Source organism: Anomaloglossus baeobatrachus, chromosome 1 (assembly GCF_048569485.1).
Source record: "Anomaloglossus baeobatrachus isolate aAnoBae1 chromosome 1, aAnoBae1.hap1, whole genome shotgun sequence".
NCBI classification, from domain to species: Eukaryota; Metazoa; Chordata; class Amphibia; order Anura; family Aromobatidae; genus Anomaloglossus; species Anomaloglossus baeobatrachus.
The window spans coordinates 754,022,842-754,037,732 of record NC_134353.1 but is presented as its reverse complement, the minus strand read 5'-3'; the positions used below and the strand labels follow the sequence as shown (position 1 = coordinate 754,037,732).

At 47.6% G+C, this 14,891-nt stretch overlaps 1 protein-coding gene across 2 annotated transcripts in view; it reads right to left on the bottom strand.

Annotated features, from left to right (window-relative positions):
- The window catches only part of PTPN11 (protein tyrosine phosphatase non-receptor type 11), a 142,928-nt gene that overhangs the window by 61,162 nt on the left and 66,875 nt on the right, over nt 1-14,891 (bottom strand). For both annotated transcript variants that reach the window (XM_075323959.1, XM_075323969.1), the window contains exons 5-6: nt 14,632-14,748; nt 14,107-14,220 (exon numbers count right to left, since the gene is read on the bottom strand). In XM_075323959.1, coding sequence (XP_075180074.1) covers nt 14,107-14,220; nt 14,632-14,748 — 231 coding nt within the window. The remainder of the gene's footprint in view (nt 1-14,106; nt 14,221-14,631; nt 14,749-14,891) is intronic.

The following is a 14,891-nucleotide window of genomic DNA, read 5'->3' as shown; positions in this document are numbered from 1 at the left end:
ATCAAAACACTGTCAAAAAAATCGAGCAGTGGCCACTTATAAATGGGCCACTGCCGCCTGAAGTACTTGTCTTCCAAGAGCAGCATCCGTGGAGGCATGCGTATGCACTCTGTAGAATTTTGTAAACGTGTGCACACTGGACCAGGTAGCGGCCTTGTAAAGTTGGGCCGCCGAAGCCTGATGGCGGATAGCCCAGGAGGCACCCACTGCTCGTGTAGAGTGGATCTGCACAGATTGAGGGGGAACGACACCTCGTGCTTTGTAAGTTTCACAGATGGCAGTCCTGATCCATCGAGAAATCGTGGATTTGGAAGCCCGGTCGCCCTTTTTGTGTCCTTCTGAGAGGACGAAAAGGGCATCGGACTTGCGCAACGGCGCTGTTCTGGAGATGTAGATACGCAGAGCCCTGACAAGATCGAGAGAGTGTGAAGGGCTTTCTCAAAGGAGTGGACCGGGGCCGGGCAGAATGACGGCAACACAATGTCCTCGTTCAGGTGGAAAGAGGATACGACCTTCGTAAGGAAGGCGGGGGAAGGCCGAAGGACCAGCTTATCATGATGGAATATCATTGTAGGGCGAGCGACAGGACAGAGCTGCCAGTTCGGACACTCGCCTGATAGAGGCAATAGCGACTAAAAAGATAACTTTCCAAGACAGCCGTTAAAGAGAAATTTCTCTCAAGGGTTCGAAAGGAGGAAGCTGAAGAGCTCCGAGAACCAAATTCAGATTCCAGGGATCTAAGGGGTGACGATAAGGGGGGACCAAATGCGCCACCCCTTGCAGAAAGGTACGGACCTGAGGGCGAGAAGCCAGCTGCTTCTGGAAAAAAATTGACAAGGCGGAAACTTGTCCTTTAAGGGTATTGAGAGCAAGACCCGAGTCCATACCGTCTTGCAAAAAGGCAAGAACATTAGGGATTGAAAAGGTAAGGGGCGACCGATTATGACGGTCACACCAGGACAGATAGGTCTTCCAGGTCCTGTGATAAATGCTGGCGGAGGAAGGCTTGCGAGCATTAAAGCATGGTATGAACTACCCTGGAAGAAAGACGCGATTTGGCTAGAATCAAGGATTCAAGCGCCACGCCGTCAAATGCAGCTGTCCTGTATTCTGGTGGAATATTGGACCTTGCGACAGAAGATCCGAGCGGTCGGGAAGACGCCAGGGAGTGTCGCCGAGAAGGTGGAGGAGCTCTGGAAACCAGGCTCTTCTGGGCCAGTCCGGGGCCACGAGGATCACCGGGATTCCCTCCGCTTTGATTTTCCTGATTACTCTCGGAATGAGAGGGAACGGAAGGAAAACGTATGGCAGGCGAAACTGCGACCACGGGAGGACTAGAGCGTCAGAGCCGAGCGCTAGCGGGTCTCTCGACCGGGATATGAAGGGATGTACTTTGGCGTTTAGCCGAGACGCCATGAGGTCCACATCTGGGAGCCCCCACCGAAGAGTGATCTGATGGAACACCTCGTCGTAGAGGGACCATTCCCCTGCCGCTATACCTTGCCTGCTGAGAAAGTCTGCGGCCCAGTTGTCTATCCCCGGAATATGGACAGCTGAAATAATGGGAATGTGCATCTCTGCCCAAAGAAGAATCCTGGAGACTTCTTTCATCGCTGCCCTGCTGCGAGTTCCTCCCTGACGGTTGACGTAAGCCACAGCCGTAGCATTGTCTGACTGGATCCAACCAGGAGGCCCAGAAGCAAGGGTTGAAAGGTCTGAAGGGCCACAAATATGGCCCTGATCTCCAGAACGTTGATATGAAGGGATCGCTCGGGGTGAGACCAGCGTCCGTGAGCAGTGTGGTAGAGAAACACCGCCCCCCAGCCTAACAGGCTGGCATCTGTCGTGACTACGTGCCAGTGGACAGGGCGGAAGGACTTCCCCTGAGATAGGGATGAGACCTGAGTCCACCAGACGAGGGAGTTGAGGGCAGTCCAAGATAAGCGGACTGACCGGTCTAGAGAGGCTGGATTCTTGTCCCAAGAGGACAGAAGATCCAGTTGTAGAGGGCGCAAATGGATTGGGCAAACGACACGGCTTCCATGACTGCTACCATCTTGCCTAACACTCTCATCCCACTCCGGAGGGATGTGTAATGGCGGGAACGGAGGGATTGGGCGGCCCGGATCAGGGAAGACCTCTTATCTTCTGGAAGAAAAACCCCGGACCTGAACCGTGTCTATCAGCATACTTAAAAAGGTGATGCGCTGATGAGGAATGAGGGATGACTTGTTGAAGTTGAGAAGCCACCCTAGCCTTGAGAGTGTGTCTGGGCAAATTTGCACGCTTTCTGAGCAAACTTGAAGAGAGCTCCCTTTGATAAGTAGGTCGTCCAAATAGGAAACGACCAGGACGCCTCTGGAGTGTAAAATGGACATGACGGCTGCCATGACCTTTGTGAATACCCGAGGCGCAGTAGCCAGTCCAAAGGGAAGGGCCCTGAATTGGAAATGACGGTGTCCTACGGCAAAACGAAGGAACCGTTGATGTGATACACATATGGGAATGTGTAATAAGCATCTTGAATGTCTATGGAAGCTAGGAATTCTCCCGGTTCCATAGCAGCTAGTACGGCTCGCAAGGATTCCATTCGGAAGGTCCGAATCCGTACGGACCTGTTTAGCCTTTTGAGGTCCAGGATAGGACGGACAGAGCCATCTTTTTTGGGGACGACAAAGAGGTTTGAATAGAAACCTTTACCGCGCTGTTCCAGGGGCACTGGAATGACAACGTTTACTTTTTGCACAGAGGCTATGGCCTGACATAAGGCCTGGCTTTGCGTTGTGGACTTGGAAGCCAAGAATGGAGAAACCTGTTGGCCGGTAGGGAATGGAAATCGATCTTGTAACCTGAGGTGACGATTTCTCGAACCCAAGCATCGGGAGTATGGTCTAGCCAGATATCCCAAAAAAAGCAGAAGCCGCCCTCCAACAGGAGTCAGCTCTGAGGGGTACCCGGCGTCATGCTGAAGGGGCCTTCGCGGGGCGAGGTCCCTTGGGTTTAGATTGCCTGGAGTGGGAATGCCAGGAAGAGTCCCTTGAGGGACCGGATCCCCGATCTTAGCGTTGCGACGACCCCTGTGATGGTTTTTGGGGGGCGGGCCGAAAGGACTGCCTGCGCCGAGAAGACTTTTTAAAATTTTTGGATACAGGCCACGTTTGTGGTAGAATGGTACTTTTACCACCCGTCGTCTCAGATATAAGCTTGTCCAGGGATTCTCCAAACAGACGAAGACCCTGGAAGGGGAGTGTGGACAGGGACTTCTTGGAGGCACTGTCCGCGTTCCATATCTTTAGCCACAGGACTCTGCGGGAAAAAACAGTGTTGGCTGCCGTTAGGGCTGACAAACTAGCTGCATCTAAGGAGCCGTGAAAAAAACAATTAGAGGCGAGAGAGAACAAATCAAAGATCTCAGGAGCCTCTGAAGGAATATTGCAAGAGCGAAGCAACTTGCGCAAGTTCCTACTCCACACTCTCATAGCTCTCGCCACCCATGTCAAGGCAAACAGGGGGCGCAGAGAGGAGCCCGAAGCCTGGAAAATAGATTTGACCGCAGCATCAACTGCGCGGTCGGACGAGTCCTTGAGAGACGCGGTGTCTGAGACAGACATAACCGTGTGTTTAGCCAGCCTGGATACTGGCGGATCCACAACGGGGGGTACTGACCAGAGCTTAACCAGTTCCGATGGAAAGGGATAAGCGAATGAAGAGGAGGATTTTTTTATTAAACCTCCTATCAGGGTGATCCCACCGTTAAGATATGATTTGATGAAAAATCGGATCCTGGGCAAAGGACTTAAGAGGCTTCTTGGCCCGCTTGATTGCCGACTGAGAAGTCGGGTCCGAAGGCTTATCAGAAATCGAGAGTGATTGACAGCCAAAATTAAATGTGTCTTCCATATGTCTAGACTCAGAAGGGACATCTGAACCAGAGTCAGAGTCAGAGTCTTGGGAATCGTGACTACTAAAGGTCACAGAGCCTGAGTCAGACTGATCATCGTCTGAGTCGGACGAGACGTAACGGTCGCAATGGCGCCTTTTGGAGCCTTTTTACGTACTGGGAACGAGACACCAGACGAAGGCAGGCTCTCCTGGGGGAGCTGAGCCAGGGGGAGGCTGCGGGAGCCTGTGGAAGGCTGGGATATCTGAGCGGCCAGGTCATCTAACCTCTTAGACATTAGAAGAGCCCAGGCAGGAATAACGTCATCAGACTGGGGTACTGCCTGGATAGTGGCCGCAGCCAAATCCACAGACTGCACGACCTCCTGGTCCGGCAGCGGAGGCTGTTGTGACACGGTAGTAGGGGCATCGCAGCCCCGGCATAGTGGATAGCTTCGGCCATTAGAAAACGAGCGTCCACAGGTGGTACAAGCATAGTAGAGGTCCGTAGAGGATGCCTGGGAAGCTTTATCACCCTTGCGGTTACGCATGTCAGCAACAGCTCCACAATAAGTACAGTAAGCCTCTAGCAGTATTATAAAGGGACTGCTGTGGGTGAGGAACTGCTAGGAGTATTATAAATGACTGCTATGCAGAGCCGGTATATACCGAGTAAACGAACACACCCTGTCAAACAGTCGGTATATACCTACAGGCACAGTTAGTATATACTGCTAAAAGCTGATATACACCGCTAGCCAGCAGACACACACCGCTAGAAAGACAGCGATATACCACTGAGCAGAGCGGTATATAGTGATGCAGAATCGCAGAGCCAAGGAGGCGATCTCACCCATGTCTGCTCCCCACATGTAATGGCGTCGTGTTCTCTGGCAGCATGGAGGGGAGAGACGGCCCACTTGAGGGAGCGGCTTCTAGAGCAGTGGAGGGGGCGTTGCTAGAATGAAGGCCGAAGCCGGGAGCTAAATTAATGATGCTTCCCTGGGATCACGGCCTGCATCGCCCCACCTGCGCCTTTTCAGGCGGCGGTTTGGATGCAGGGGACAGATGACTCGTCGTCTCCCTACCTGCTCCTGGCTCAGTCTGAAGATGCGTCGGTCCTGGGATGCGGGGATCTCGGGGACGCATCTTCGGCTCAAGGCTGAAGCAGATCCTCGGCTCTGCTAGCCCTCTGGAGATACCTTGGTGTGAGGTGCTTCCAAAGAGCCTGGAGGGGTACGCAGACCCGACCACTTGGGCGCGAGGGAAGACTGACTGCTTGTGCACGTCAGGTTTCCTCTACCCGTACACAGGGGCAATACCAGGGTGCCTTGCCACCCCCGTTCCCCCCATCAAAAATAGAATGAATAAGAAAAGAAAAACAAAATAAAAAGTAAAAATAAGCTGACCTGAGGCACCTCTGGTGGAGCTCAGTCCAGACATGTCAGCCTCCCTGCTGACACTAGGAAAAAAACTGAGCTAGTTCCCGCCTAGCTGGGGTTATATGCTGTGGGAGGAGGAGCTAACACTTTTTTCAAACCTAGTGTCACGCCTCCCCTGGAGACACCATATAACCCAATGTCTGTGTCCCCCAATGAAAAGGCGAGAAAGGAACTGTATTAAAAAAAATGGTATTCCTAATACACTATATGGAGAAAAGTATATTCTATTGTTTTTCATATAGGTCTCCTAGTGTTGGATACGCTGCGCTAATGTAATGCAAAGCACTTATTACCACGTACACAAAACAACAATGTACGTGAAATGCTCTTTCAAGCTTTTTGCCGGTAATAATTAACCTTACGAGAAATACAAAATGTGTTTTTTAGAGTTTGTATTCGTGACCCACATTTTGTCTCCTAGCTTGGGTGGGTTTTCCCCATTGGACGCTTCATTTGTGGGACTACTGATCAGTGGTACACACCTAGCTACTCTATAATAAATGTGGGAACCAAGAGCACTAGGATTCCGAGGCGGTGACTTAACATACCATGGTGGTTAATTGATAACTTCCCTTGATAAAGCATTCAGCGAAACGCACGTCGAGTTGTGTGGGAGCTATGCACTGTGCACTTTACTATAGGTAATTTTTCAGCATTTGGTAGCCCACATTGTGTTAATTGTTTTCGCACTTGATGCCTCGTATAACAAGGAGTTATCTATTTCACTGCACTTTATGGTTGAACTGCCTATACTTTCCTTTCTGGATTTTCTCCACCTAGGATAAGTTTCCTCTTTATTTTTTACCTCTATTCTTTGATTTATGTTATATTTATTTTAAAGGGAACCAACCATCAGGATTTTCGTGTATAAGCTGCAGCCAGTGCAGTACTGGCACTATCATGCACAGTGTGTACATACCATCAGGGGGCAGCTCGGGTGTTTAGGCAGTGAAATCCAACTTTATAAAGTTTGAATTTTCGTGCACTTTTTGATTGACGTGTGCACCTCTGCAGATAATGTCCGGGCGGGTTATGCAGGAGTTCCCCGCCCCCCCACCAGCCTGTTCCTCCCTCTCTCCTGATGTCCGGGCGGGTTATGCAGGAGTTCCCCGCCCCCCCGCGCTGCCTGTTCCTCCCTCCCTCCCTCCGGCTGAATGTAAAATGCTAATCTTCAGAAACATGGCGCCGGAGTGGGCCTCTGCGCATAGCGCTCATCTCCGGCGCCATGTTTCTGCAGCCCGCATTACACAGCTTGGTGTCTGCAGAACAGCTGATCGGAGGATGCGATCAGCTGTAGCTATGATGACGTGGCGCCTCAGGACACCGGGCCAGGACAGGAGCTTGCCAGCGACATCGGGGGTCAGGTGAGGTAAGTTCACAATGGACTCACATGACCCCGTGACGGCAGTGCTGCGAGACCCGGTCACGGTAGTGATATCGGGTGGCACTGTCTTCACGGGGTCAGGTGAATGAAATTACTAGCACCTGTGATGTCATTGCCCCAGCAGGCACGCACACATTATACACACACTATATATATATATACACACACACACTGCTGTGTGTGCGCCCCTGCGTTGACCTGGGCTCACCTTCTGAGTTCCAGGTCACTGCAGGAAAGCACTCACAGCTGTGTGTGTATAATGTGTGTACGCACATGTCTGTGTATAATGTGTGTACGCACATGTGTGTGTATAATGTGTGTACGCACATGTGTGTGTATAATGTGTGTACGCACATGTGTGTGTATAATGTGTGTACGCACGTGTGTGTATGTGTGTACGCACATGTGTGTACGCACATGTGTGTATAATGTGTGTACGCACATGTGTGTATATAATGTGTGTACGCACATGTGTGTGTATAATGTGTGTACGCACATGTGTGTGTATAATGTGTGTACGCACGTGTGTGTATAATGTGTGTACGCACGTGTGTGTATGTGTGTACGCACATGTGTGTACGCACATGTGTGTGTATAATGTGTGTACGCACATGTGTGTATATAATGTGTGTACGCACATGTGTGTATATAATGTGTGTATGCACATGTGTGTATATAATGTGTGTATGCACATGTGTGTATATAATGTGTGTATGCATAATGTGTGTATGCATAATGTGTGTATGCACATGTGTGTATAATGTGTGTATGCACATGTGTGTATAATGTGTGTATGCACGTGTGTATAATGTGTGTATGCGCGTGTGTATGTGTGTGCGCGCGCGTGTGTATGTGTGTGCGCGTGTGTATGTGTGTGTGCGCGCTTGTATAATGTGCGTGTGCACGTGTGTGTGTGTATATATGTGTGTGTGTGTGTGTGTATAGTGTGTGTGTGTGTATAGTGTGTGTGTATATAGTGTGTGCGCGTGTGTATATAGTGTGTGCGCGTGTGTATATAGTGTGTGCGCGTGTGTGTGTGTGTGTATAATGTGTGTGCGCGTGTGTGTGTGTATAATGTGTGTGTGTATATAGTGTGTGTGTGTGTGTGTGTGTATATAGTGTGTGTGTATAGTGTGTGTGTATAGTGTGTGTGTGTGTGTATATAGTGTGTGTGTGTATAGTGTGTGTGTGTGTGTGTGTATAGTGTGTGTGTGTATAGTGTGTGTGTGTATAGTGTGTGTGTGTATAGTGTGTGTGTGTATAGTGTGTGTGTGTATAGTGTGTGTGTGTGTGTATAGTGTGTATAGTGTGTGTGTATAGTGTGTGTGTATAGTGTTTGTGTGTGTGTGTGTGTGTATAGTGTGTGTGTGTGTGTATTGTGTGTGTGTGTATAGTGTGTGTGTAGTGTGTGTGTATTGTGTGTGTGTATAGTGTGTGTGTGTGTATAGTGTGTGTGTATATAGTGTGTGTGTGTATATAGTGTGTGTGTGTGTGTGTGTGTGTGTGTGTGTATAGTGTCTGTGTATATAGTGTGTGTGTATATAGTGTGTGTGTGTGTGTGTGTGTGTGTGTGTGTATAATAGGATAATAATGATGGAGGAGGAGGAGGAGGAGGAGGAGAATAATAATGATGGAGGAGGAGGAGGATAATAATGATGGAGGAGGAGAATGATGATGGAGAAGTAGGAGGAGGTGGAGTATTCATAGAGCTTACCTATCCCCGCTGCCTGCGGCGTCCTCGCCACCTATGCTGCTGCTACTACTTGCGGTTGTATAATGAATTTTTCGCGCACACACACATTATACAGACGTGCGCGCACACACACATTATATACACACACATTTATACACATACACACACACTATACACACACACACACATGTGCATACACACATTATATACACACACATGTGCATACACACATTATATACACACACATGTGCATACACACATTATATACACACATTATATACACACATGTGCATACACACATGTGCATACACACATTATGCATACACACATGTGCATACACACATTATGCATACACACATGTGCATACACACATTTGCATACACACATTATGCATACACACATTATGCGTACACACATGTGCGTAGACACATTATGCATACACACATGTGCGTACACACATTATGCATACACACATGTGCGTACACACATTATGCATACACACATGTGCGTACACACATTATACACACACATGTGCGTACACACATTATACACACACATGTGCGTACACACATTATACACACACATGTGCGTACACACATTATACACACACATGTGCGTACACACATTATACACAGACATGTGCGTACACACATTATATACACACATGTGCGTACACACATTATACACAGACATGTGGGTACACACATTATATACACACATGTGCGTACACACATTATACACACACAGCTGTGAGTGCTTTCCTGCAGTGACCTGGAACTCAGAAGGTGAGCCCAGGTCAACGCAGGGGCGCACACACAGCAGTGTGGGTGTGTGTGTGTATATATATAGTGTGTGTATGTGTGTGTATAATGTGTGCGTGCCTGCTGGGGCAATGACATCACAGGTGCTAGTAATTTCATTCACCTGACCCCGTGAAGACAGTGCCACCCGATATCACTACCGTGACCGGGTCTCGCAGCACTGCCGTCACGGGGTCATGTGAGTCCATTGTGAACTTACCTCACCTGACCCCCGATGTCGCTGGCAAGCTCCTGTCCTGGCCCGGTGTCCTGAGGCGCCACGTCATCATAGCTACAGCTGATCGCATCCTCCGATCAGCTGTTCTGCAGACACCAAGCTGTGTAATGCGGGCTGCAGAAACATGGCGCCGGAGATAAGCGCTATGCGCAGAGGCCCACTCCGGCGCCATGTTTCTGAAGATTAGCATTTTACATTCAGCCGGAGGGAGGGAGGGAGGAACAGGCAGCGCGGGGGGGCGGGGAACTCCTGCATAACCCGCCCGGACATCAGGAGAGAGGGAGGAACAGGCTGGTGGGGGGGCGGGGAACTCCTGCATAACCCGCCCGGACATTATCTGCAGAGGTGCACACGTCAATCAAAAAGTGCACGAAAATTCAAACTTTATAAAGTTGGATTTCACTGCCTAAACACCCGAGCTGCCCCCTGATGGTATGTACACACTGTGCATGATAGTGCCAGTACTGCACTGGCTGCACCTTATACACGAAAATCCTGATGGTTGGTTCCCTTTAAATAATTTTCAATAAATTATTTTTTTTAATTCTTCTTTGGTGGTTTTGTCCTGCAACACTTGGTTTTGTAATGGTGGCCAATGGTAAGATCATATAAACTCTATAGACAGTAAAAACTAGACCCAAGATAACAGAAACTAAGCATAGCCAACATGGTGGTTCTACAGGGTGGGCCATAAGTATGGATACACCCTGATAAAAATGGAAGTGGTTGCCAATCTCACCTTACCGTTTGTGGCAATTCTCTTCTCCCACTCTTGACACACCGAGAGCAATACAGCAGAAGAAATGCTACCTCAGGCCTCCTGTATCCGGTGTTTCAGGTGCCCCACATCCTGGATCTGCAGCATTTGCTCTCGGTGTGTCAAGAGTAGGAGAAGAGAATCGCGCTGACAATTCAACACAATGGGCAGCACTTTGAGCACATCCTTTAGTTGTTTACTGTCATTGCTCCATGTCACAAACGTGTCAATAACTCGATAATGAATAAAGCTAAGTTAAAAATGAGCACACCATTGTTTTTCATTTCTGTGTCTGATGTGTCACATGACCCATTCCCATTGAAAAAAGTAAAGTTGAATTCAAAATGGTAGCTTTGCAGATGGCCTCCATGGGCGTCACCCGGCCTCAAATGTTTGGCCCCTCCCATGTACTAATATGGCACAAACAGTAAGGTGATATCAGCAACCACTTGCACTTTATCAGTGTGTATCCATACTTATGGCCCATCCTGTATTAGAAGATTTATAGTCTCAGGTGGATAGCCCTTTAATTCCCTTGCTTTACATCTTGAGGTTCTTTCTTACCTTATGCATTATTTTCACAGTTTTCTTTTTACAGCTAATTACAATTCTCTATTAAGTAACTGGTTTCACCTCCTGATAAAATTAAGCCCTTTACATACAGCCATTACGTGACATCCTTGCATCACATATATTTACCTTCTGTGCGGTGTATAATTAATAGGAATTAGCAGCGCTTACAAGCCAGGCAAAGTGATGCCTTGGCCATCTGTTTGCAGCTGTTAATTCCGAATTAACAGAGTCATGGTCATTTAGGTCTAGCCTTTTTACTCCAAAAGTTCTCATTATGCAGCACTATACCTTGCCTCCGACACTGCAGCATGAGACAGTATAATACAGGCAATGCGGAGCTTTCTTACAGACAGAATGCTGCAATGCCACAGTACAAAGAAAAAATGAGCCAGAGTAAAATAGGACGCAAAGTAAGCAAATCGCCAAGAAATGACTATCAATAACCATAAATGTACACATCTGTGCAAAATAATTAGCAAATGCACGCGCCTTCATTTAACATTTCCAATAGCTTTTAATCTGTTGTTATCTAGGTATTTACAGCCAAGTGTGTAACTTCTGCAAGGACAGCATTACAGCAAACAGTCTTACTACAATCAGCTATAGATCACCTCTGCAATATTAATTAATACTAACGCATGCACCATTGCATAGGTGATGAATAGCTGACAGTTTGCTGGTACTGCTGATGTTACACTTTCAGCAAAGTACCTAGATCCCAGCAGATATCACCATACACTATTGTTTCTTCTAAAGATAACTTATTACCAGTAATGCTTGACATCTACTAAAGATGGCGTCAGTGCAGATTTATGATTTTTCCATTCACATATTGATGCCTTAGTTTTACAGGATGACGCAGCGTGCCTATGAGTAAGGGTTTTTTGTTTGGTTGGGTTTTTTCCCTCCCATTGATTTTTCTATTGACTTCAATGACAGAAAAACTGCAACTCTGAGAAATGCTTGTGAAAATAGAAAGAAAAAGAAAAGAAGTCAATGTGCTGCTTTACCTTGCAGTATCAACAGAAAGGAACAAGTTTGACCAGCGTTATAAACTTTGATGGTAAGACTTGTGAGTGTAGTTGTTAAAGTTTTACAGCAACACGCACCCCTAAATCAGAGTGGTGCTGATGACATTTGATCAGCCGGAGTCAACCATGATGCATGCAAGTCTGGAAAGTATCATGACTATGCTAAAGAAGGGGACAAGTGAAGGATAGCTACATGCCATGTAAGGAAATCAGCGCCGCACCCTTCCTGATGAAGACACTGCTGTATATTAATCTTTTAGAGGCATTTAAAGGGAACCTGTCAGGTGCAATATACACCCAGCACCACGAGCAGTTCTGGGTACATACTGCTAATCCCTGCCTAAGGGGTGCTTCACACACAGCGAGCTCGCTGCCGAGATCGCTGCTGAGTCACGCTTTTTGTGACGCAGCAGTGACCTCATTAGCGATCTCGCTGTGTGTGACACTGAGCAGCGATCTGGCCCCTGCTGCGAGATCGCTGCTCGTTACACACAGCCCTGGTTCGTTTTCTTCAAAGGCGCTCTCCCGCTGTGACACACAGATCGCTGTGTGCGACAGCGAGAGAGCGACAAATGAAGCGAGCAGGGAGCAGGAGCCGGCGTCTGGCAGCTGCGGAGGCTGGTAACTAAGATAAACATCGGGTAACCAAGGTGGTTACCCGATATTTACCTTAGTTACCAGCCTCCGCAGCTCTCACGCTGCCTGTGCTGCCGGCTCCGGCTCTCTGCACATGTAGCTGCTGTACACATCGGGTTAATTAACCCGATGTGTACTGTAGCTAGGAGAGCAAGGAGCCAGCGCTAAGCAGTGTGCGCGGCTCCCTGCTCTCTGCACATGTAGCTGCATTACACATCGGGTTAATTAACCCGATGTGTACTGTAGCTAGGAGAGCAAGGAGCCAGCGCTCAGTGTGCGCGGCTCCCTGCTCCCTGCACACACAGCTAAGCGGTGTACGCTGGTAACTAATGTAAACATCGGGTAACCATACCCGATGTTTACCTTAGTTACCAGTGTCCGCAGCTTCCAGACGCCGGCTCCGTGCAAGCGCAGCGTCGCTTGCACGTCGCTGCTGGCTGGGGGCTGTTCACTGGTCGCTGGTGAGATCTGCCTGTTTGACAGCTCACCAGCGACCATGTAGCGATGCAGCAGCGATCCTGACCAGGTCAGATCGCTGGTCGGATCGCTGCTGCATCGGTAAGTGTGAAGGTACCCTAACTGTCCCTTTATCTAGTAGCATACATAAAGAGACCTTTAGAAAAAGTATTTCGAAAGATGCTTCATTATATGCTAATGAGGTCAGCGATTAGTCGCAAGGGCTTTACTTCCCTTGGCTAGTCGGCCCCCTCAGCATGTGGGCGTGCCAGCATATTAATGAATGCGGAGCGTCAGAGGCATGGTCACTCTCACCTCTACTGCCACCTCCCCCACGCTGGATTTTGACAGTGCGCATGATCATTGTACTATGCGTACTATGAAGCCGTGTGTATGCGTCCCGGCTTCAAACTGGTGCAGTGAGAATGACTAAGTCCAGGGACGTTCTGATCGTAAGCACTGAACCAAAAATCAGCAGTGGCAGTAGAGGTGAGAGCGACCATGCCTATGACACTGCCCACAGGGGCGTGCTTTCATGCTAAGGGGCCGACTAGCCAAGGGAAATAACGGCTAGTCTCTGCGCTCATTAGTATATTATAAAAGATCTTTAGAAATACTTTTTATAAATATATCTCTATGTATGCTACTAAAGCCTGGGACAGTTAGGCAGGGATTAGCAATATACATCCAGAACTGCTCGTGGTTCTGGATGCATATTGCACCTGACGGTTCACTTTAATAAATGTTCCACAGTCAAATCGATAGTAGTCTCCAACACTTCATCCATAAAGTGAAAATACTAAATTTTATGCAATGAGGCTAAAAGCAAAAAAAAAAAAAAAAGGACGAGATAATCTGGGACAACACTGCAGTTTCCTGGATTATGATGGGAGTGGGTTTTTTGTTTTAACTTTTTTGTTCAAACCTTTCGGATTAGTGATGGATTTGGTTGTGGAGCATCATTACCTGCAGAGTGATTTATCTTCTGTGTACGAAGGTGGATTGAGGAACATGGATGACTATCATCCATGTGCTGGTGATGGAACACATCTATTTCACCCTTTTAAGATGCCTCCACAATAGTATATCTGATTGCCTAATCTAATCAGTAAAGTGTAAACTCCCCTAACCCCATAAAAGCTCACAGATTAATTTAAAAAAAATATAATTGAACAATCACAAAACTAAAAACATAGATAGGCTATTTCCATCCATACCTCAAACTCTTCCCAAAAGCCCTGCTTAAATTTATCAGCAGTTTCAGCAGGTTTGCTCAGCTCCTTCACTCGGCTCTCAATTTCTGCTGCATTTATACGTGTGGTATTCAGAGGCTGAAATAAAGCAATACCATGGGTTATTATGTGCATAGGAGACTCTTGTTGAAATTGCAGCATGGGTTAAAGGGGTTGTCTAATGCTATTATATTGATGACCTAACCTATATCAGGATTGGTAGGGTCAGATACCTTGCACTCCAACCAATCATGAGCTTCAATGGCTTGATGTTACGAGGTGATCGGCATGGAATACCACAGCTCCATACACTATTCGGTGACCACAGCGGATTACTGCATATCAGCAGCACACGACAGCTGCTACAACAAAGTGTATGTAGCTGTGGGTTTTCACTCTGTACAGCCGCCGTAGCTGATCAATATAAAAGTAGTAGATGACCACATTTCCAACAAATGTAATGTTCAACATCTTTCCTCCCACATTAGGCTATGCATTTTTCTTTAGTACCTGCTTGAGCTGCAGAACGGTTCCTAGTGTTTCAACCATTGGGTTCTTCTTATAATGCTCCACCAGATCTGTCAAGGAATCAAATTTCTCTCCGCCACCAACATCATATTTCAGGTCCTGAAAATAAACAGTATCACAATTCTGAGAGTGACTTGTTGTACCACAAACTTACATAAAACAATGCACTATAAGAGGTATCTGATTTTTTTTTTTTTTTTTTAAATGATACCACTTTTTTTTTTCTCAGGCTGGGGAGACTT